Source organism: Bactrocera neohumeralis, chromosome 4, assembly GCF_024586455.1.
Source record: "Bactrocera neohumeralis isolate Rockhampton chromosome 4, APGP_CSIRO_Bneo_wtdbg2-racon-allhic-juicebox.fasta_v2, whole genome shotgun sequence".
Lineage (NCBI taxonomy): Eukaryota > Metazoa > Arthropoda > Insecta > Diptera > Tephritidae > Bactrocera > Bactrocera neohumeralis.
Genome location: NC_065921.1, coordinates 31,962,594 through 31,988,592, shown reverse-complemented (window position 1 = coordinate 31,988,592; position 25,999 = coordinate 31,962,594). Strand labels below are relative to the sequence as shown.

At 35.8% G+C, this 25,999-nt stretch overlaps 1 protein-coding gene across 12 annotated transcripts in view; it reads right to left on the bottom strand.

The window, feature by feature from the left end:
* The window catches only part of LOC126756538 (PDZ and LIM domain protein Zasp), a 53,852-nt gene that overhangs the window by 17,033 nt on the left and 10,820 nt on the right, over positions 1-25,999 (bottom strand). For all 12 annotated transcript variants that reach the window (XM_050469665.1, XM_050469667.1, XM_050469670.1 and 9 more), the window contains 8 exons: positions 19,247-19,385; positions 10,752-10,903; positions 10,521-10,683; positions 8,639-8,772; positions 8,156-8,250; positions 4,906-5,287; positions 2,586-2,780; positions 404-509 (listed from right to left, as the gene is read on the bottom strand). In XM_050469665.1, the coding sequence (XP_050325622.1) occupies positions 404-509; positions 2,586-2,780; positions 4,906-5,287; positions 8,156-8,250; positions 8,639-8,772; positions 10,521-10,683; positions 10,752-10,903; positions 19,247-19,357 (1,338 nt within the window). In that variant the 5' untranslated portion in view covers positions 19,358-19,385. The remainder of the gene's footprint in view (positions 1-403; positions 510-2,585; positions 2,781-4,905; positions 5,288-8,155; positions 8,251-8,638; positions 8,773-10,520; positions 10,684-10,751; positions 10,904-19,246; positions 19,386-25,999) is intronic.

Below are 25,999 nucleotides of genomic sequence, written 5' to 3'. Positions count from 1 at the left end.
CGAAAAATAAAAATATAAAGTTGCAAACACAATAATTCAACACCAATACATACAGAAATACATACATACATACTTATGTATGTCCCAAAGTAGGCGCAATAGGCTACACACCAAAACGATAGCATTTAAAGTTCAAAGCGGCTATTTTATTTCAGTGCGTTAGTTAAGCTTTTAGACAATTTGCAGGAAACAAAGCTAATTTAAAATAAAAACTGGAAAAACATTTTATAGCCCGTATATAAATTTGTATAAGAAAACTGATCTTAGAAAGGATAAGTCGCTCGTTTCCAACGCGTGTTTTGGTGTGTTTGTATGTATGTACTCGTATGTGTTAGCGCGTATAGGCAATCACGACAAAAATGAACAGCCAGAGATAATGTCTATTTACTTAGTATATGCTTACCGGAGCTGTAGGTGGAGCAACGCTTCCTCCATTAGCCACGGGAATTTCGCTAAACCCGTGAGCATTTAAAGCTGAGGAGATGGTGTTGGCACTTAGCTTTGTGTTTCTGAAAAAGTAGATGATTCAAAAGAATTCGTTCAGTTAATTAACCAATACAATAAAGAAATATGTATGTAACTATTAGCAAATGATTCAAAAATATTGTTTTTTTTTAAATTGCATGGTCATATGTGTTCTGCGACATTTGTCGAACAAATATGCGCGATTAGCGATAATTATCTTCGAAGTAAACATGACTATTCTCGACCATAAAATTATCGAACGGTTTGTGAACAGAATCAAACAGTATGTATCCAATGTTTGGTGTGGAAGATATACTCTGTGCCCAAAAAATAAGGTGACATTGTATTTATTTTGAAAATTCTTTATTTATTCTTCCAAATCAATTTCATCCCCTTCAAAGTAATCCCCTCCCGATGCAATGCACTTATGCCAACGGATTTTCCAATCTTCGAAACACTGGTTGTAGTCACTTTCCGGGATGGCCTTCAGTTCCGTCTTCGCTGCGGCTTGAATCTCCTCTATCGTATAAAAACCGTGTCCCCGGAGCGGTCTTTTGAGCTTGGTGAACAGCCAGAAGTCGCACGGCGCCAGATCAGGTGAATACGGTGGTTGCGGAACGATATGGGTTGAGTTTTTGGCGAAATGATCACGAATTACGAGGGCAGTATGGGATGGTGCATTATCGTGGTGTAAAAACCAAGAATTGTCTTTCCACAATTCCGGCCGTTTTAGGCGGATCGCGTTACGCAAACAACACATAACGTTCAAATAATATTCCTTGTTAACTGTTTGACCGGTTGGAAGGAATTCATAATGCACAACACCACGATAATCGAAGAAAACAGTCAACAAGACCTTGATTTTTGAGCGACTTTGGCGCGATTTTTTTGGTCTCGGCTCTCTTTTGGCACGATATTCGCTCGATTGATCGGTTGTTTCGGGGTCGTAAGCATAGATCCAAGTCTCATCGCCAGTTATAACGCGTTTCATGACACCCTGGTAGTCGGAAAGCATCGTTTCACACACTTCAACGCGACGCCTTTTTTCCAAAAAATTCAATGTTTTCGGTACCAGTCGAGATTTGATGCGCTTGAGGCCCAAAACATCCTTCAAAATGGTATTGGCTGAGCCTTTCGATATGCCAACTTTATCAGCAAGGTCTCTAATTGTTAATCGACGGTTCTTCAACACCAAATCTTTGATTTGTTGAACGTGAGCTTCGTCGGTTGAGGTTGATGGTCGCCCTGGACGCTCTTCGTCTTCGACACGTTCACGGCCGGCTTGGAACTCACTATACCACTTGTAAACATTTTTTTAGACATAGCCTCATCACCAAAGGCTTTCTGCACCATCCTCAACGTATCCGCAGCAGAAAATTGATTCCGTAAACAAAATTGAATGCAAATTCTTTGCTCAACAAATTTCGACATCGCAAAAAACGAAAAACTCACTTTTAGCAGCTCACAAAACGACACGTATCTCAAACACTAATGAATATTTTGACATGAAATTTGACACAAATGTGACTGACAGTACTACCAACCTAAAAAAAAAAATATTTCTCCAAATCCTTCGACGCGCGCAGTTTAAATTCAAATGTCACCTTATTTTTTGGGCACAGAGTACATACATATGCAATAAACTTATTAGAGGGCGGGGTCAAGCCCATTTTTTTTATATTTTCGCACCACAGATGCCTCTCCTTAATATGATTCGTTGTGCCAAATTTAAGTTCTTTATCTAAATTTAGTGCTTAGTTAATGACACTTTATATGTTTTCGATTAATGGCGGTTTGTGGGTGTGGCAATGGTCCGATCACCTTACTTCGCGCGCTTCGCTCAACTTATGCCTAACACAATCGTACTATTCACAACACCATCACCCATCTTAAGACCCAGCATTCATTATTATTGGTTAATATTTGACCGAATAGACCAAGTCCAGTACGCAGTGAAGAAAATATAGCAACCGTAGCTGGGAGTGTACACGAAGTCCCTGGATAGTCGATTCGGCGCCGTTTGCAGCAACTCGGACTGACGTAAGAAACAAATTGGCGCATTTTACCTGAATATCTTAAAAATGTACAAAATACAGTGAGGTCGAATTTTAAATACTTACGGCTTTATTGGTACAGGAACATAGCCATCGGTGCCAGATGGTGGGTTCTGAAGCGCTGCGAGCTTTGCATGGATATCGCAATAGAGTTTGTTATTGTAGTTGTAATACCCCTGATTCTTTAAGGAAGTTCCACAGGTAGCACACTTAAAGCACTCGACATGCAAATTCTTATCCTTGATGCGCACAAACACTCCACTTCGTAAAAAGAACAAAAATCACATAAATCATTAGTTGAATTAGTTATTTAACATTATTTAAGGTTAAATGTATAAATATCAGCAAAATCTCAATTGTTCGTAAGAAAATAAAAAAAGAGTTGGAATGTAAAAAGTTTTACGACATAAATTTACTTAAGTTGTATAATTACAAAATTCTGTAGATTTCGACATAAATACATTTCATGATTGAATAATAACTAGAATACTTAGATCACAAATGGTATGGTTGGCTTCTGTGGCAACAACAGCTTGCAGCTTTCTAAATAGTAACCAAAGTTTAAGCAGAACATAATAAATGATTTGACAAACTTTGCCGTCCCGATGTTTGTAACACCCAGAACGAAACGTCGGAAAACCTATATAGTATGTTTATAAATGATCAGCATGACGAGCTATGTTGATTTCGCCACGTCAGTCACCGTGTACGTACGTCTGTCCCACAGTTTTTTTTTCTCACCAAGGGCCTGCTTATTTGACATAACGGCCGATATCGGACCCCAACAGCATATAGCTGCAATACAAACCGCACGATAGGAGTTAAAGAAAGCTTTTCCATTTTAGATATCTTCACCAAATTTGGCATGGGTTATTGGCCAAGGCAACGTTGCAATCTCCGTATATATTTTTCAGATCAAGTTACTATGGCAAATATCTGCCATACGAACTGCCCAATCGAAGGTCATGAATATTTTGTACATATTTCTAAAGGGTATTTTTAATTTTGACCCTAAAATATCAGATTACTTCAATTTAAAATATTAAGTAAAGTTACTAATGCTATAAATCTTACCCGACAAATCAATCATCAAAATGAATCTAAAATTTATTTAAAGAATGAAATACTAGCGGGTTTGATAACTTGGTTGCCTTTAAACCCACAGTTTTTTTGACGAAACCTTTTGAAAACTACATGCACTCGACTATTGTATAAAATATTATGTTTTACCACAATGGCATGCTATGGTATTTAGAATTGCACGAAGTTTTGACACGATTTTTGAATGTGTGAGACGGGTTTGACTGCAGAAACTTAAATCTAAGTGCCATAAATAAATATATTCATATACACTGCTTAGCTTAAACATTAAACTTTCATGGCTTATATTAATTATTCATCTCCATCTGCGTCGATGCTGCGCTGCCAGCGCGATTTCCAAGTGTGATTTCCAAGACACAAAAAAAAGTCCGGGCGGCCACATCTGGGTTGTAGGACGGCTGAGGAAGCGTTGCGATCCGGTCCTTGGTTAGGTAGCTGTTCACAAGAAAGGCGGTGTGAGCCGGGGCGTGCAACTTCCAATCGGCTGCAATGTCTTGTCGGACCCGATTGACCCTTCGTTTGAGTCTCTTGAGGACTTCCACGTAAAACTTGGCGTTGACGGTTTGTCCAGGAGGAACAAATTCATGGTGAATGATGCCTTTGATGTCAAAAAAGACAATGAGCACGTTTCCACTTTGGATTTGCTCATTCTTCCGGTCTTTATCAGCGATCTCTTCCCGGCCCGCAACACACCACTTCTTGCTAAAGCAACATCTGGGTAAGCCTGCTTGATCATATTAAACGTCTCTGTCGCAGATATACCGAGTTTCACACAGAATTTAATCGTGTATCTCTGCTCTAATGAACGCTGCATTTTCGGTTTGCACCACTCACAGCAACACGTCACGCGAAACTGGACTGAACCTGACTCTCCCGGTGTTCGGTGACAACTGACTAAGCGCTCGTTCGTTAGCCAGGAACGCCCTCTACCGTATCCAGTCGGTGCGAGCATTCTCCGCGGTACAGTCGCGGCGGAAGAAAATCAGTCCTATTACTTTCCGGACAAAGCCTGTGTACATTGTATAATGTACATAGCTGTGTACGTTTGGACAAATGGAGATGTATAGTAAACATGTACTGGTAGACCAGAATGAATTACACATTAAACTTATGGCCATATCTAGTAATCTAAATATTAATGTTGCTGATTTATAAAAAAAAAAACATATTTGCAGCCTATATTGACAACGCATTCGCAATTTTGGGCGATACAGGTGCACACAATATCTACGAATGTAACCTAAATTTACGCGATTACACACTCGAAGTACATCAAAGCGCTTACACAATGCCAACACCACATAATGCACATGCCGGATGACCACTGGCCGACAATGGACGCGGACCGTCGTCGTGCTGCAAGGCAGCGGCGGCCGCTTCCATTTCCGCTTTGTATTCCGGTCCTTGCAATGCCGGGCACACTGGCATAATGATGACGCGCGGATCGGCGGGTTCAGAAGATGAAGGCTTTGCTGGCTGTGCGAGGCTGGGCCGCTGTGCCGAGCTCGCGGCTAACTTATTTTCTTGCAAATTTGTACCAATGGACTCATCCTGTGGTTGCTCCTCTTGTATAACCTGTTGATGTTTGTGAGATAATGGTGTACGACGCTCATTGCCTCCGATGGCGTGGCTTTGAGTCCAATAGAAATTTGCCGGAGCCGGTGGTTCTGTTTGAATTCATTCAAATATTGTTTATTAAAACACAACTTATTATATGATATATGGTGCAGTAAGTATATGTGTAGTCGCGAGGGTGACTTTTCAATGATTTTTATTCTTCTCTACCCATCTGTATCCTATTGAATAGATCTAACTCACGAGCTATCCTGATAAACACCTCAATTACATAAAGAAAGACACTCCAAAGCTAAATTAGAACACGAATTGGTTTTGAGTAAATGCATTTGAATACTTTACATATATGTATATACGATTTCATGCGTATTATAATAAAAAACTTATTGTTAAATAGAGTATGCACAGAGTTGATGCAAAGTGTTGGTTTATGTAGATACATTACTATTATTACATACACATATGTTCTTATATAACATAATTATCGATAAGTGTTTGTTAATAATCGTATAATAGATGCAGATATTACGTTGAAAAAGTGTTCAAATTTACATTTTTAAATATATGTATTAAGAAAACAAAGGTATTGAATTAAATATGAATGAAAATAACTTATGCTCGTGATATTACACCATGTATGTATTATCCTTTTTTATATAGAAGAGTCAAAGTGGTTGCTGATAGTGTTGTTGTTGTGATTTTGATAATGTTGTTGTTGTGGTGGCTGATAATGTTGATGAGGCTGTACCTGTGGCTGGTATTGTTGTTGTTGTTGGTGTTGGTATGAATTATGCATCTATGTTTTGTTTATTTATGATATAAAATGAACTATAACGTTGGTTTAGTTTGAAATCAGGCAAGTTTGAGTAAGAACATGAAACGAAGAACATAAAATATAGCACAAATAATACAGATGCGACGAATGACAAAAGTTCTAGTTAGTTACGTCCGGAAGATTAGCAAACACAAATTGATTTAAATCCTTTTATTGATTTAGTCAATTTAGAACAATGCATATATACATATGAATGGGTGTATGTCTACATCAATCATAATTATAATTTATATTTCAATCAAACCTTGGAGCCAGTTATAAAAATATTTAAAAGTTTTTATTATATTTATTTGTTAACCCGTTTTTTGCACAAACTAAATTTTTGCGATGTCAATAACTTGTACCGTTATTTATTGCTTCAAGCGCTCTTATATAATATTAATATTAATATATAAATATGTATGTATGTATATCCTTTTTTATATAGAAGAGTACAAATTTACATACTTTTAAATATATGTGGCAAAAGATGTAGTGAATAAATATGAATGAACATATATACGTTATGAGGCGTTCACATTCGTACAAATATTCTGGCATATATAAACCACCAGTGCTTGGATTAACCGGAGCGCTTACGTGTCTGGCAGATGGTTGCTGAAGTGTTGTTGTTGTAATATATTGTTTTGGCTGATAATGTTGATGAGGCTGTACCTGTGGCTGGTATTGTTGTTGTTGTTGGTGTTGGTATTGCTGTTGGTTGTCTTGGTGAATCACTGTGTTTTGTTTATTTACGATATAAAATAGAGATTGATGATGAGGCGTTGGTTTGGTAGTTTGAAATCAGGCAAGTTTGAGTAAAAACATGAAACGAAGAACATAAAATATAGCACAAATAATACAGATGCGACGAATGACAAAAGTTCTTGTTAGTTACGTCCGGAAGATTAGCAAACACAAATTGATTTAAATCCTTTTATTGATTTATTGATTTAGTGCAGAAGGAACAATGCATAATAAAGCTGTCTCACTATGCGAATATATTTCACGACACCTATGTACATCAACTAACATAAAATAAGGAATGCTGAATGTCATATTATCCAATCCTAAGTTGGACAATGGTATTTTCCGTCTGCTCATTATAAATAAATAAAAAACTTTTTAGATAGAAACGATATTTATATCAAAAGGATGTGTATAGAGAAAATATGTCATATATAAACATATGTACATATCTCATATATAATACCGAAAATGAGATATACTACTGTGATCAAATTGAAAGGTGAATTTTTAATTTATATTTCGCGGTAAAATTTTTTTTCGGTAAGTTGGTACGAGGGCTGCTATATATATAAATAAATAAAAAAAAATAATAAAAAAATAAAAAAAAAACATTTTCATTGATAAATATGCCTATTTACATTATTAGGCCAGAAATATATGTAGCAACCTACGTAAAATTGTTAGTGACATTTATGCTAAATTTCGCCTCAAAATAGTCATTAATATTTGAGATACGTGTCGTTTTGAATTCTCCGATTTTTACTATGTCTGAATTTATTGAACAAAGAAATGCGCTAATGCACCATCTCATACTGCATTGGTTATTCGTGATCATTTCGCCACATGTTCAACTAATATCGTGCCGCAGCCACCGCATTCGCCTGATTTACCCTCGGGTAACTTCTGGCTATTCAGCAAATTCACCCTTTGACTCCATCACGACGGAGGCTTTTTCCAAGTGGTATGACGACTGGAAAATTCGTTGGCATAAGTGTATGGCAGCGTGAGGGGATTACTTTAAGGAGATGAAATGGACAAAATTCAGCTTTCAATTTGATCACAGTAGTATGTACTTATATTTGAAATACTTGTTTTTAATAGGTTCGTACCTCTTTAAGCTAATGTTCATGGTGCAGTAGGGTTTCAAGGTCGAACGAATGAGTTTTTAAAAATGCAAATGTATGTGATTCTGCAAAACAGTTTAGTTACGGTACTAGCCTTTCAATTATGAAATTTGTTTCAAGTAACTCCTATTCACACCAAAATGAATCCTCTACATATTACTTTTATATTTGTATTTAATCCTGTAAGCTATCAGCTAAAAATATATTTTCACCGTTGTTCAAAATGTGTAGAATGTGAGCTAAAGCGATATAATGAGCGAGCGGGTGGTTACCTGGAGTCGAAGCGCCAGTTTCTTCTTCGCGCAAGAACTTCAGTACTTCCGACTTGTCTGGTTGGTACTCTTTTTCATTTTTTTTAAAGTTGACACTGAAAAATTTAGCAGAATACAATATTAATATTAACTCAATGCCTTATATGGAACTTTTTTATTTGGCTATGTATGTATATTCACGAAATTTGTCGTGGATTATTATTCAAAGCATCGCTACAAGCTTCAAAGAAACTATTCAGATCAGTCCACTATAGCTTATAGCTACAAAATTTGATTTGCTGATTATAAAAAGTTAGCATTGTTTGGTGGTTTCACTAATCAAATGCTTACTGCTTTTAATTTAGCTACATTTTCGATGCACAACTGAGTTGTTGTTTCTTTTGTAGAGCTATTCACAATGCTTTCACAAGAGATTCTTGCAAACACCATGAAAACAAACGAGCTTAAATGTGCAATTTTCAGAAAATACTCGAATATACTTACCCAAGGACACCGCCTGCCAGGACCTCAGCTTGAGCTGAAAGAGTTTCGGCAATAGATTCATCGCTGTAAATGCCAACTGGCGTGTTGTATTGTTTATTGACGATACTCTTGACATTACCATCTCCGCCATTGGCCTGAATGTGAATTAAAGAAGAAATTTAATTCAACTCCACAGAGATTTTCGTTGTGAAAGTGATAATGAAACACGATATGATAATTGCAGAACAGTAACAAAAAAACAAAACAAAAAACGGTACAACAGAAACGAGCACGGTGCTTTGGTGTACAAATGAGAAAAAGTTTTACTTAGTTTGCAAAGATTTGGATTTTCGTGAAAGAACTCTCCAGAGGTCATAGGGACATACTGAAATTTAATTTAGTCTAAGAACTCACGCGTCCCCGCAGGGATTCCAGAACATAACAAAGATGCTTTTTCGGGCATCTTTATGTGTTTGTTTCTCTTCTAATAACCCGTTAGGACCGCGCTGCGGTGAGAAACTAGCGAGTTCACTCGCTACTGACACCGTTACTTTTTTTACGTGTGTGGTGTATACGTTTATATATGTAGGTATTTGTATGGGTACATTGTTTTTTAGTATGTATGTATTTCTATGCGTTCTGTGCCAATTTGCCTTACATACATTCATATGAAGATGTACAAATATGTTCCGAAATTAGCTTGGGGTAGTTAATGATGTGGAGAGATGAATTTGAGCTAGCAGCTAATCTTTATACATACAGTAGAGGCCCGCTAATCCGGATCAATTAAAACCGGCCCCTATCCGGAATATAAGGAAATCCGGATTACCAAAGACATAGCAGAACACATGTTCCAAAAAAACACAAAAAAACTTAAACCAATAAAGCATAAAAGCGAATAATAAACATGTGATCCGGATTAGAGAACACGGATAGAGAATGTCGGTCCGGATTACAAGGGACATAATAGAAATTTTGAGTTTTTTAACCCTGTCCGGATTACATTGGAATCCGGATTAGGCCATGTCCGGATAGCGGGCCTCTACTGTATATAAAAAGTACGTGTCACGTTGTTTGTCCGCGATGGACTCCTAAACTACTGAACCGATTTTAGTAAAATTTAGCACACTGTGTCCAGTTCGAACCAACTTAGAAGATAGGATAGTAAAAACAATTCACAAATAAAAAATACATTGAAAGATCTATTAAATGGACGCTCTATTAAGCGGACAACTCTATTTTCTGGATAGAATGGCTGGTAACCAAACATTGAGAAAGAAGAAATTTGTTTTTTTTTCGAATGAAATTTATTTGTATGAACATATTCAAAATTAAAGCTCAAGTACAATCCCTTGGATTCTTACACCTACTTATATTGAATAGTTTATTATATGAATAATGGTGTCAAATGTACTATATATACCACTGCAACGCGTGGCTGGATCCCCTAGTATATTCATGAAATCAGAAGCTACACACATATCGGTTTTGTTTAATTTTATAAATTTTTGAAATTTTAAATACTATGTAAGAATATTTAAGAAATTTCACTTGAATAGCCCTTGAATATATTGACACTTTCGTGGAGCCCATTAATTCGGAGGTCAAATGCACATTTCACTATTCTAAATGTAGATAAGTATATTATGCACATAAGTTATATATACTTATATATACCAAGAGCTGTCACGTGAGCATTCATTTAGCATTATCTGATATGAAAACACATCATACAAATGCCATATTAGTAGCAATGTTGATTGTACACGCGATTAATACTTAAGAGGGCAAACATTGAACGAAATATTACTTTGTCAGATATGCCAGAGGTAAAGGCCATATTAGTGATGACAAGTAAATTATGATTTACGGCATATTTATGTACATACTACGGATTACTTACAAATGGTCGAGCAGCGTTGTTATAACCACAGCCAATGTGTTGCGATTCCTGTTGTTTGTGAGCTAGAGAAGTTTTCGTCACTGTTTGCAAATATGGAGAATTCTGCTGGGGCTGTGGGATATTGCCGGTGGGTGTTACATGTGGGCGCCAAGTAGAGCCTCCTCTGATGAAAAGAATTCAAATTTAATATTAAGTTTCCATTATGTATACCTTCGTTCAATTTGTTCGTACCTTTGCACGGTCAAAACAAAATTGTTTCCAGAACGTACAACTACGTCCTGTGCATCTTTATGCCGCAAATTGAAAACGTCAACATCGTTAATCTTTAGAACAGCATCTCCTGGGATGAGCCCAGCCTTTTCCGCTAAACTGCCGCCATTTACCTAAAAAGCATTGTTATAAGTATTTAAATGTACAAGTACAATCAAAAATTAAATAAACGAATTAAGACTTTTATGTATACATGTAAGCTATTAAAGCTTAAGTGTTCTCTTTTTGTGTACATAAGTATGTATAAGTATTAATACATATGTATACATATTTTTCTACGAGTTGAATGGCGAATATAAGGGACAGGATGTATGATTTCATTCGCAGACAAAAAGGGTGGCAAAAAGTGACAAAATGTGCTTTAAGCAGACGAAAACAAAATAAATTTTGTTGAAAATGATAAGAAAAAAATTGTAAGACATTTAAAAATTGTTTAATATTGTGGAAAATAAAGACAAACACCTTAATGTCCAAATGCTGGAAGATATTATGCCATTTTTTCGGAGCAGGAAATGTTTTCAAAATGACTATAGCAGCAAGGCAATCTTCACTGCGGTTTGGCTAAAGAATGCCTTTCGGACAATGTATACATAGTAGTTCATGTTATGAATTGATCTGCGTACTCTCCAGACGACAGAAAATTTGTGAAAAGTTGTCAAGGAATACAAAAATCGAATGAAAAATAAAAACCGAGAATATGAGAAATAGTAAAAGGTACATTGTACTCAATTCAGCAAAAGAGAGGCCAAACGCTGCATCGAAATCTAAATGAGTGCCTGTCTCTTTTATGCGACTGTTTTGACAATAACTCTTCATACAGCCAGAATTTCCAAAAAGTGTTGTTTCTTGACATTTTTTAATCACTTTAATCGCCATAATTGGTGGGCACACTTGTCAGTTAGTGTCGCCAGGACACTAACTCATTGATACAGGAACAAGTCTCTAAGTTTGAGATTTTAAATTAGAGACAATTTTTGTGACTTGAGACTATTTTGAATCACATTAGTTGATTTTTTTTTAACTTTTAAGTGTTTGAGTTGCTTAGAAAATATAAAAACCGACAACCGATTAATATCTTTGATGATGTCGAAGAGTTTGTCATTTTTGATGTTATACATACTCTAAACATTTTGACATAGGACCGCTACTTGTGTTGTTTACAGTAACTTGAAACATCATCTCGGCCAAAAAATACTATTAAACCGCGAACATTTTCGAGCGATTAGTTTTTACAACCTCCGACGTGAATGAACTCAGAAACAGTACATTGGTGAAATAAAATTAGTTTCTGGCAATGCAGCTCCACCATGGGCCAGTGTTTATCGATGGCATGGTGAATTTAGTCGAGGTCGTAGATCACTGCAAGACAGATTTCGTGAAGGTCGTCCAAAATCAATTGTTTTCCGGAAACTTTTTATCCTGTGCACAAACTAATACTGATCGTCATGAGACATATCCTGAGATAGAGGCAACTATAGGCATTAGTGGGACCAGCACACATTCAATATCGCATGGTCATTTGACCATCTGTTTTCCAGTTGTGTTTCAAGAAAGCACGAAAACCAACCGACGAAGACGGATCACTCTTCACAACGACAAACTCTCACACATCGACTGAAACAAGTGAATTTTTGAGTACTCAAAACATCAATTTCATGAGTCATTCAACGCATAGTCTTTACTTGGGAACGAATAATTTCTTTTTATTTCCGTAAACGTTTCAACGTTTTCCGAAACCTGGAGAGGCGGTTGATGCGTTCAGAACCCACGTTTGGGAGATAACACATCCAGAGTAGCAAAAGTGATTTTAATATTGGTACAAACGCATGCAATAGTATATAGATCTTAATGGAGATTTTATTGAAAAACAATAAAGCGATTTTCGATAATTAAAACTTTTTTGTTCTACAACCCCGAAATATAAAAGCCAATGTACGTAAGAGTCACCTAACGCGAATAGTGTGAGATATAGTACAACCTTACCAACCCATATATAAGCGAACAGGATGGTGAAACGAGTTAAAATCCGAGTGACTGTCTGTCTGGGCAACCGATAATAGGTGTAAATAGTACCAAAAGGGCGATAAATCAATAACTAAATGCGTCAGAGGCATTCAATTTTACATCCACGACGGCAATGGATCCGGTATCAAAATTGAACGACGGTCGTGGCACCGCCCATATTTAGGTGAAATGTCACATCTTCCGACATACTCGACCGATTTTAACCAAATTTGGTGCATAGTATTCTTTTCACATTTCCACATTACACTGCGAAAATGAGAAATCGGACTGCAACCACGCCCACTTCGTATATATCACACAACCTTAAATTTCATCTGATTTCTCACTTTCCATTATAAAATCAAGCAGAAATTCATGCATCAGGTAAAACTCGGCACATTTACTGCCTTTAAGGTGATACCAAACGAGGTTTCAGACAAGGCAACTCCCTATAGTGCGACTTCTTCAACCTGCTTTTGGAGGAAATAGTTCGAGCTGCATAACTAAATAGAGAATGTACCATCCTCTATAAGAGTGTATGATATTGATATCATCGGCCTCAACACCCGCGGCGTTAGTTCTGCTTTCTCCAGGCTGGATAAGGAAGCGCAGAAAATGGGTCTGGCAGTGAAGGAGGGCAAGACGAAATATCTCCTGTCATCAAACAAACAGTCGTCGCACTCGCGACTTGGCTCACACGTCACTGTTGACAGTCATAACTTTGAAGTTGTAGATAATTTCGTCTTTTTAGGAACCAGTATTAACTCCACCAACAATGTCAGCCTAGAAATCCAACGCAGGATTGCTCTTGCCAACAGGTGCTACTTCGGACTGAGTAGGCAATTGAAAAGTAAAGTCCTCTCTCGACGAACAAAAGCCAAACTCTATAAGTCGCTCATGATTCCCGTCTTGCTATATGGTGCAGAGGCTTGGACGATGACAGCAACCGATGAGTCGACGTTACGAGTTTTCGAGAGAAAGGTTCTGCGAAAGATTTATGGTCCTTTGTGCGTTGGCCACGGCGAATATCGCATTCGATGGAACGATGAGCTGTACGAGATATACGACGACGTTGACATAGTTCAGCGAATTAAAAGGCAGCGGCTACGCTTACATATTCGGTACTTAGGTGCTTGAACAGGTTTGTTTGAATTTCGACAATTTTTGGTCATTAGAAGGCATACTTCAAAGGTCCAATTCGTTAAAAGTTTTATCTCGTTATATTAATCTTCTTAAATTGCATCATGGAAAAGAAAGAATCAAATGGAATTTAAAATTTTTTTATAAGGGAACTAGGGTGGTCCGATTCCGCCCATTTTCGCACTGTAACACTGGAATGTCAGAAGAACGTTATGTACCGAATTTAGTTTTAGTCAGTCAAGCAAGTTCCGAGATATGTGAATTCACGTAAAGGAGTTTGATATCACGCCCATCTTCCGAGCTCTTTTTAAGCCCTCTCATACCATCTGTGGTGTATTATAGTTTAGTATTTAGTTATTACTTTGCTGTGCTTTTAATAATATTTAACTGTACCGTTATATGGGAAGTGGGCGGAGTTATCATCCGATTTCAACGATTTTCACTCTGTCGACAGGAATTATTTTAATATTTTCTCCAGGCGAATTTGGTTGTGGTAGCTTTAGTGCCAAATTACAGTTCTACATATAACTTAATTTAGTACTTAGTTAGGACACTTTATAAATTTTTCGTTTAATGACGTTTTGTGGGAGTGAGATCTGCGAACTTGTCCCCCATTTTGCACATACATCCAAATTTCAACTCGTCTTGACATCCTGACATCCTGATCTATTATTCTCACATGTTGCAAGATAATAAAAACGAATAGGAGAATTTCATTCAAATTCACAGCTAGGCGACGTAACTTTTAGGATAACTTGTACGCTTAATTTCATTGAACTATTATATACATATGTTGACCAGCGTCAACGGTTGGCGAAAAGTCGGAAATAGCTATATCGGGTATATTAAGGTTAAGGGAAGGTCTTGACTGATTGCATTAAAGCTTGAAATTATTCAAATATACTCAAGAATATAAGTATTTCCACGAAATTTCACATATTAGCCGACATATTGGGCATAAAGTACACAGTTATTAGAAAGACACGTACTTTGAATTTCGTTTGGATAAATCATATATTTTGACTCATATACATTTGTATGCCGTACAAAATCAATTGGAGGTTCAAAAATCTTTATTTGAGGTATAAGGAGCAAGGGGGAGTTTTGAAACGATTTTACCGCTTTTTGGCACACGGGCATTTCATAATCAAGAAAAGAATATGGGACCTCTACTCCTTGTTGAAGGAATATTGATTATACAAAGTTATGCCACAGTGGTTAACTATTTTTTAGTACGCCCAATTGAAGAGTTTTATTCTTATAAAGATCGCCTAATCCTCCTGGATGGAAACTCGCTCGATTTAAACTCTATTGAGTACTTAAGGCACTTAAGGGGTTATTCTACTCTAGAAGCATGAATTTCAGGTAATTTTTAAAGTGTCGTAAAAAAAAGGCAATTAATATTTTTAGTATCCATCTTTTTATGGTGTTTTTATTGATATCTTAAGAATACAGAAAAAAAATTTTACAAAAAAATATTAAAAATTAAAATAATTAGAGAGGGGGGAGAGACAGGTGTAAAAAAATGGTGGTCTGAAAAAAAAAAAAAATCAAAAGAAATTCTTAATCAGTAAGGATGCTGTTATAGTCCCTAGCTCAGGGCAAAAATTTTTTGGAAAAATGGCGATAGCCTGAAAATAAAAATAATTTTTTTCGCTTTTCTTTGAAATTCCTGAATTTTTTTCAAATATTAAAAACAAAATTTTGACACGCTGCTGGTAGGAACGATAAAGGATTATATAAAGACGGTTCACACAAAATTCCAAGAAAATCGGTTGTATAGAACTTGAGATAATGCCGGTACCGTGTGGAAAAAAGTAGTTTCGAGAAAAACGCGTTTAAAAATTCGATACGGCCGAACCGGGCTAGGTACTGCGTCACTAAAGTAACTGTAGCTCTTCAAATAATTTTAATTTTTAAAAATCCTTTGGAGGATATGTTCTTAAGGGTCTAAACTTTAAAAATAGAAAAAAAATCGAATTTTTCAAAATTCTAGAGTAGAATACCCCCTTAATGAAGTGTGAAGTTGTTTAACAGTAGCCCACAAATTAAAGTCAATTGATAAATATTTTAGAACTGGTTTGGTGTCGCCTCGTTATAAGGACCCGTTCTTAGAAGAGCACACAATAGAGTCTATATTTCTACCGTTAGTGGTGAAAATAATTTAGTCCCTTTAAATTAACTTCACGTTGTTTCCTTTGAATTAATCATGAATATCATGAATTGTACGTACAGTTTTGTTATTTTCTTAATAATTGGCTATTCCTTATAAAAACAATTTTCGAGAAAAAATTTTGGGTGCAACTAATTTCTGGATACAACTGGCACAAAAATGGCTGGGTACCATTCAGAATTTACTGTTCTGTGTTTTTCTAGTCGTACGGTTGCGACATGTTCACTTTTTCCAAAAACAGGCAACCATTTGTTTGAAAGTGCCTCACACGCGAACAGCTTTTGTTATACTCGGCTCATTTGGAAACACCAAATTCAGTCGACCCCTGTTTATTTTCGCGCTCCTACGTAATGGGTTGTCAAAAAAGTCTTGCGGTATTTACGCTAGTTGGCGCTGAAAGCGCGTAGTTCTAGTTTTATTAGTCGCATCGGGTCATGCTATACCTTTTTGGAAAACTCATTTCACGCGCTAACACGTGTTTGATTGATTGTCGTTTCTTTAAAGTCGTTCGTGAGTTATAGCGTCGCAAACATGGAGCAAATAAAGAGAAAATACGGCATATTTTACAGTACTACTACCATAAAGACAAAAATGCATCTCAAGCCGCCAATCAAATTTGTGCCGTTTATGGACCCGATACAGTTTCCATTCCCACCGCACAATGATGGTTTCAACGTTTTCGTTCTGGTGTAGAGGTGGTCGAAGATGCGCCACGCTCCGGAAGACCTGTCGTCGAAAATTGCGATAAAATCGCTGAATTGGTCGAAAGAGACCGGCATAGTAGCAGCCGTAGCATCGGTCAAGAGCTGGGCATGAGTCATCAAAAATTCATTTCAATTTCAATAAAAAAACTTCAATAAAAATACTGCAAGACATTTTTGACAACCAATATAAATCAAAGATTCATCATCCATCACGGTGTCACATGTTTCGAAACAAGAGCCTGCATGTTTCTGCAATATTGAATGTATGCTGGTCTCACTAATACCTATAGTTATCACAATCTTCAGCATTAATATTTTCAGAATCAAGAACTGGCTTTGGACGAACTTTACGTAATTCGTCTTGAAGTAATCTATGACCTCGAATGAATTCGCTATACCATCGACAAACAACACAAGTAGTGGTCGTTTGTCAAAATATTCTGAATATGTATAACATCAAAAATGTTGAACTTTACGATAAAGTTGAGAGTTGCCAGATTGCAATCATAGGGTTGCGAAAAACCGTAATATAAAAGGCGACACACGTATTGGATGGTGGGAAAAGCTCTTACTCTGGAAGTTTGTTGTTGACATTCAGAAGTTTGTGAGTTTTGAGCATTAAATATATTGGGGTGAGCATCGACGCCCACTCTTTTAATAATTTTAAACCACCACAGGTGGGAGATTCTCATAAACGCACAGAGAATTAAAGTCATTGCTTTAGTAGAAAACGCATGGATGTTACTTGCCCCTGAACTGAGTTGTACTAAGTAATATCATTGTTCGAGAAAGAAAATAGTAAAAAATCTTGGCGTTCGAGAATATTTTAGTTATAGCACAGCACAATGTTGCAGCTGCTTGTAAAAATTAACACATGCATCATTGCAACTGTAGATGTGAATGTTGGAATACGAGGGCTGCTATATATATTCTGGCCTAGGGCAACACTAAGTGTTGCCAGGTGCAATCTGACATTTCCATTGGAATGTTTGACATTTTTTAGCATAACATCACTCAGAACGTTTTGTCATTTAATTGTGAATTGTTTTATTTACAGGAAATTAAAAAATTCATCTCGGCCAAAAAATGGAATTAACTCGTGAACATTTTCGTGCGATCATTTTTCACAACTTTCGACGTGGATTATCACGACAAGAGTGCATCGATGAACTAAAATCTTTGTATGGCTATGAAGCACCATCCTATAGCACTGTGAAAAACTGGTACAACGAATTCAATCGTGGCCGACGCTCGCTCAAAGACGAATTCCGTGAAGGTAGTCCAAAAACAGCCGTTGTGCCAGAAAACATCGATACCGTACGTGAACTGATAATGCAAGATCGTCATGTAACATACCTTCAGATAGAGGCATGCCTATGCATTTCTCCCACCAGTATACATTCGATATTGCATGAACACCTGGCCGTAAAAAAGGTTTGTTCTCGTTGGATCCCGCACAATTTGACAATCGCTCAAAAAAAGGCTCGTGTGGATTGGTGTAAAGAAATTCTGAAAAAATGCGATCGCGGTGCTTCAAAAGACGTTTATAAGATCGTCACAGGTGACGAATCATGGATCTATGCGTATGAGCCCGAAACAAAACAGCAATCGCAAAAAAAAAAAAAAAAAAAAAAAAAAAAACATTTTCGTTGATAAATATGCCTATTTACATTATTAGGCCAGAAATACATATAGCAACCTACGTATATATGTACATATAATACACATAATAGCTACTATTAACGTGAAATACGTAATTACGTAGAGTTTTTCGTAAAGTTATTAATGATGATTTATTGGTTCAAATACTCAAAATTCTACTTGAACAAACTGTGCGTATAGTACTTTGCTATATTTTACAAATGACCTAGAAAAAGTTTTATCAAATGATATTTATTCAGAATCAGTCGGCGCTGTTCCTTCCTTAAAAAAGATCCTGACGGTAAAGAACATAAAAGTTAGATCTTGAATTCTGTCAAATTAACACATTTGTTTAAGTATATAGACGAACATATCTGTCTTATAATATATATACACGCGATATTTTTGGTTTGCGAATACTAAAAGCGAAATATCTCGCCAAAGTGAAACATATTTTTGAAAAAATTGAAACAGCCGCATTTGATTTATAAATGTAGATGTACATGTACATATGTATGTATATACGGCCGGTCCAGCGAATCGGCGGTCAAGACTATTAATAAGAGCCGTAAGCGAGACGTGCGCAAAATTACTCTATTACGTCTACGCTGCGACCTCCATCTCGACGGCAAAAAAAATATTATTTAAATATACGCCAAAATATTTAAAAAAAAATAAATAAATATAGAAATAAACATACTTATACATCTACATTAATATTATATTTGTACGCAAGTGTACAAATCGTGGAGATATTATATGTAATTACATAACCAAACGTTTTTTGTACGAACCTTCTGCACGACCAGTGGTGTGGCAAAATCAACGCCACCTTGCAATCGAAAGCCCCAGGGTTGGGCGTCGAAACGGGACAATTTGATTTGCAGTAACTGGGGTTGAGCCATTTTCCTTCCTCTTTCCTTGCAGTTTTGTCTATAATGACAAAAAAAAGGAAATTTTGTTCATGAACTTAAAAATTAATACAATGGAGAAATAAATACTAAAACAAACCAAAATATTCACTGAAAAATTTTTCGATAATAAAATAATGCAATTAGCCAAAGTGAAATGAAAGAGTCTTGAAATCGTTGAGAAATATTAAAAAATAATAGTAATAAAGAATTCTGTTCACCCACGAGAAATAAATAAAGCAAATATACAATATTGTACGCCCTTGAGTCTTGAGCCTTCAAAGTTTATTCAACCCATAAGAAATTGAATGTTCCATTAGTAGTATTCTCCAATCACTCTGGCGAGCAAGAAGCAGCATGGCATGCAAGTAATTTTAGTTTTTTATGCCCACTGAGTGATTTTAGTTGGTAGCCAAAAAGTAGCAAATTTTATTTCACATTTTTTCTTGGTTTTGTCGTTACACCTATTCGGGAAAACTGAACACTCATATGTTTTCTAATCATATTTCTAAACTCACTTTGTTCTCAATTTTACATACTATACATATGTAAGTATATCAGATTCAATAAAATTGATTGTAGTCAATGCCGTTTAAAATCAAAATACAAAAATGCTTAACATTTGGCTAACTGATTTCTTTCAGATATAAAGTATTCAGCTAACTGTTTGTAAGAGCTAACGCATTAAAAATAATACATTTATTATAATTTAATATTTTTAAAATATTTGTAAAAAACACAAATGCAAACTCAAAACATTATTTAGATTTCATTGTTGTCCAGCTGCATGCCATTTTGTGCCATAACCTTTAATATCGCTAAGATATTGGTCGACGGGAACTTTTATGGTTTCATCAAATTTTATAAAATAAAATTAGCCAAAACCATTTAGTTTCTAAAATTAATAGCATTTTCCTATTGCCTTAAGTAATAAAGAAAGAGATTAAGTACATATGTATGTATGTATATTAGAGTGATTCAAAAAAATTTTTTTTTTTCGTTTGGTACTCGGAAAAATAGGTTCCTAGACACCTCTAAGAAAGCCTCTCCAAACATGAGTTTTCAATTGTAACGGGAAGGTCCACCTACATACAGTTTTCTATTTTTTCTTATTATCAGATAGAAAAATTTATATCTCACTTCCAACTACTTGAGAAAATATCTTGTTCCTTAGATTTTGTAGGAAATTGAAGGCTCTACAAAAAAGGTCTACTATGATTTTTTCGTTAACCCAAACGTTTAAAAGATATTAACAGTTGAAATTTGATTATTTTTGGGAAAATTTTTTATTTTTTAAGAATTTTATAACTCAATGAAATAAATTTTTTATGAATGATGAAACTCATAGTTTTGTAGAAAATCTAATGCTCTATAAAAATGGCCTCCCATGATTTTTCGATTAAGTTAAGCGTTTACGAGATATTCATCGTCAAACATCAATGCATATTAAGGTGGATCAAAAAAAAATTTTTTTTTTTCGTTTGGTACTCTATATATAAGTTTCATCATTTATAATAATTTTTTTTCATTGAGTTATAAAATTCATAAGAAATAAAAAATTTTCCCAAAAATAATCAAACTTTAACTGTTAATATCTTTTAAACGTTTGGGTTTACGAAAAAATCACATACTTAAAGTAATTTTGTTATATCAGTAAGTTTTAGCCCGTTCACGTAAGCTCGTTTGTGTATATTCCAGTTGTTACCCCTGAACAGGGTATATTAAGTTTCTCACGAAAGTAACGTCGGAGACCTTATAAACTATATACATAAATGTTTAGCATGTCGTGCTGAGTTCAACTGTTGATATTGTACGCCATATAAACTGAACGATCGGAATCGTCATTTTTAAGGAAATAGTGCAATCACAGACGAATTTGTTCAAATCAAGTTACTACAGCATATATGTATGTATGTATAGCTTCCATATAAATTGACGGATCAAAATCAAGTTCTTGTAAGGAATCATTTATATTTGTGAAGAATATTAGAGCTTGGGTGCTACTGTAGTTAAAGTTTTTTCTTCTTTTTATTTAATTTATAATGTAAAAAATCTAGGCGCATAATCAAGCAGCGTAATATTATTTATATTTGCATAATCATTTTCAAGGACAATGCACTTCCCGTAGCGATAACGAAACAAAAGCTATTGAACAGAATGACTCAAGTTTCTGAGTCAAAGCCACGTCGGTATGCAGTAAATCAATCCAAGCTTTTTAACCGATGAAAGCGAAAACATACATTTTTTTGGATACACATACAAACATACATACATACATACATATGTACATAGCATAGACCTAAACTTCCACGGTGGTTATGCAAAAGTAAATTTTATTATTATTTATTTCAAATTATTTAAAATTTCGGACTAAAACATTTTTTTCTGATAGTAAAGCAATCAGTGAGGTCATAAAAAATAAAGTGAAATATTATTATTTGTAATTTTTCGAACACTTTATTTATTTATTTTTTGTTTCAGATCTCAATGGTGACAGACTTTGCGCGCCAGTTTTTCCAATCTCTCACTTCAACAGCTTCACTTCAATACCTTGTTAATATGTATATAGTAAAACTATTTTTTATATACTAATAGCACCTGAAAAAGCTCCTCAACTTCATATATGTGACCTGGTCTACGAAAAGGGAGCTAACTTGCGAAAACTAGTTTTCTGGGAAACAGCTGTTAAAAATAATCGTCAGTTTCTCGTTGTCTCATTAATTGTCCTCCTTTTTTTTGACACCTAAGCCCCCTTTCCGTAGACCAGGTCACATACATACATATGTATACTTCATACTTCCTACATTTTTAAAGTTTGCGAGGGAATCTAATATTTGGTGCCCCAAGTGTAGACTTCTCTTTTCTTTTCATACCTTCGCAACATGTTGCTATTCAGCATAATTTGTTCAGCTAATGGTTGTTTATATCACCTAAAGCTTATCGAAATAGATATGGATATAATTATACATATATACATACATACATATATAAATATTCGTGTGTTCATCAGCACAAAGGGAACGCTTGAGAAAGTTGTTTTGAAAACTACTAGAACGTAGAGCTATGCGCGTTGTTTGTGAGATAACATTTTTTAGTGGATTTTACGTGCAATTCCAGCTTTTATTTAAATCGATTTATTATAACTATGATTAAGGGAAGAACACTGCGAAAATAGTATTTAGATTTTAACTTCTAAAAAATATCAAAAATTAATTTTGTGATTATTTTTTTTGCTTTTCTGTAATTAGTTCAGAAAAGGAAGTAATGTTCACATTTGGGTTGTTCAAAACATATATGTATGTATCTATGTAAGTGTTTTGAAAACTGAAATGTTTTGTTATATTGAAGTTCATTTTATCTATGTTTCTAACCTCGCAGAAAGCCAGACGCTTCTTGGTTCTGTTATTTATATCTTTTTATTATATCCTGTATACTTCTGCAAGTATCTCAAATTACAACTATTTTTATACCCTGAACAGGGTATATTAAGTTTGTCACGATGTTTGTAACACCCAGAAAGAAGCGTCGGAGACCCTATAAAGTATATATATAAATGATCAATATGTTAAACTGAGTCGATTTAACCATGTCCGTCTGTCCGTCTGTATATATACGAACTAATCCCTCAGTTTTTAAGATATCGTTTTGAAATTTTGCAAACGTCATTTTATCTTCAAGAAGCTGCTCATTTGTCGGAACGGCCGATATCGGATCACTATAACATATAGCTGCGATACAAACTGAACGATCAGAATCAAATGCTTGTATGGAAAACTTTCACATTTGACAAGATATATTCACGAAATTTGGTACATATTATTTTCTAAGACAACAATGTAATCTCCGCATTGATTGCTCAGATCGAATTACTATAGCATATAACTCCCATACAAACTGAAAACATAGTTACTAAAAGAAATGCACCTGTGAAGGGTATATTAGCTTCGGTGCAGCCGAAGTTAACGTTTTTTCTTGTTTTTTATATTTCGTTAATTTCCATACAAATAACAACATGTATCGAGAGTCTATTTTTTTATAAAAATAATAAGGTACACAGAAATCACTACGCTGATAATTAATTTTAAGCTGATCTTTAAAACTAGTGGTATTGTTGTGAAAACCCTACGAAAACTTGCCGTCTGCTTAACGATTTCTATACCTGTGATAATCAAAATCACCAAAATGACCAACTTATCTGAGCATGCTACCGTGCTTTGCTCGAGGCATTCGCAGTTGTTAGTGGGTCACAAGGTCTAATTGCAAAATTAAATTGGATGCTGCGCAATAACTTTCCTCTACTTAGTGAGTGCGCGCATTTGAGGTTTGGCTCTGCCTCTCAATCTGTCTGTCTGTCTGCATCTGACTGTCCAATTTGGCATGAACACTTCAATACCAATCGAAGTCAAGCATCGCAATACATGTGTATGTATGTATCTCTGTTATTTGTAAGTGCTGTAAGTTTTTAAATGCACGCATATAAACGTATGTATGTACATACATATACATATACTTGTACATATGTGCCCCCACTTACATTAGAAACACAAAATAACAATTAAAAACCAACCTACATGAAAAATGTGGGACACCCCTGACTGCGTACATTCGAAAAGAAATCTCTCGAATCCGGCGTTGACGTTGTCACCGTTTGAATGTTTTGCATTCGGAGACAAAAAGTCGTTTACGCTCTACCTCAAAGACTACAAGAAGAAGGTTTTGGCCAAATTGGAGCAAAACTCGCCAGACCAGGTTGATGTTTTCAAAACCAACATGAATAAGCAAATGAAGGCTGCCGATTCAAGGAATTGCAGTTCTTCACTGGCGAATCCATGGACTGCGATGGTATGGTAGCTATGTGTGCATACCGTGAACTCATATCCGTTCTCATGTTCTTCAAGCATGGACTCGAAGAGGAGAAGTGCAAAAATGCACATAACAAAAGTGCAAGCGATGTTGACTTTTGTTCTCTTTATGATGAGCAACGTTAAATAAATCATAAAAGTTTTAACGGTAATTTGTATTACGTAAACCTTGATATAGAATGGTGATGTGAACTCAAGAGTTTAGAAAAGCATAGGCGGTGAATCACGTCTAACTATAAACGATTTTGTGCGTACAAACGCAAAATGTTATAACTCAGTCACCAAATAAGTTCCAGAAATTTTGACATATTCACTCCAAGAGGTTGGTAAATAACTAGTTCACTTTCTTACTTGGCTTTTCCTCGCACCCTGATAAGGTTAATATATACATACATATGTACATACATACATACATACATATGTATGTACTTATATCTCCGAAGCACTATAAAAACATATGAACTAACTGGACGGTAACGTTTTATTTTTCTATTTCCTTGATCGGTGAACATGACCTATAGTCATAAATTAATACGATATTAAGTACTCGTATATATACAATTTTTTAATAACAGGTTTCATCAACACCTGAAAATATGTTCCCGCTTTTGAGCCTCGCTAATTGTGAGATTATAAAATGTTCAGCTGTATTAGAAGTAGTACGGAGGCTGCTATATATATTTCTGGCCTAGGCAACACTAAGTGTTGCCAGGTGCAATCTGACATTTCCATTGGAAAGTTTGACATTTTTTAGCGTAACATCACTCAGAACGTTTTGTCATTTAATCGTGAATTGTTTTATTTACAGGGAATTAAAAAATTCATCTCGGCCAAAAAATGGAATTAACTCGTGAACATTTTCGTGCGATCATTTTTCACAACTTTCGACGTGGATTATCACGACAAGAGTGCATCGATGAACTAAAATCTTTGTATGGCTATGAAGCACCATCCTGTAGCACTGTGAAAAACTGGTACAACGAATTCAATCGTGGCCGACGCTCGCTCAAAGACGAATTCCGTGAAGGTCGTCCAAAAACAGCCGTTGTGCCAGAAAACATCGATGCCGTACGTGAACTGATAATGCAAGACCGTCAGGTAACATACCTTCAGATAGAGGCATGCCTATGCATTTCTCCCACCAGCATACATTCGATATTGCATGAACACCTCGCCGTAAAAAAGGTTTGTTCTCGTTGGATCCCGCACAATTTGACAATCGCTCAAAAAAAGGCACGTGTGGATTGGTGTAAAGAAATGCTGAAAAAATACGATCGCGGTGCTTCAAAAGACGTTTATAAGATCGTCACAGGTGACGAATCATGGATCTATGCGTATGAGCCCGAAACAAAGCAGCAATCGACCGTGTGGGTCTTCCAAGACGAGCCAAATCCAACGAAAGTTGTTCGTGGAAGAAGCACTTCGAAGCAAATGGTCGCCTGTTTCTTCGGCAAAGCTGGTCATGTGGCGACTGTTCCGCTTGAGCAACGTAGGACGATCAATTCTGAGTGGTACACCACCATTTGTTTGCCTGAAGTCTTCGGAGACTCGTATTAAACTGGTGTATTTCTAACTGAAATTTGACAATTAACATTGCGTACAACAAAACATTGCAAAAATACCAGTTTTATAACTAGTTGATTTAATTGTGGGATAGGTATAAACTTACGTAGATATTTACAGTCGTACTCTGAGTGATTCATTCCTCTTCTTATCAATGAATACCCATTGAAGCCACATTTTTGCTTGTGACTCATCGACAAAGTGGCGATCG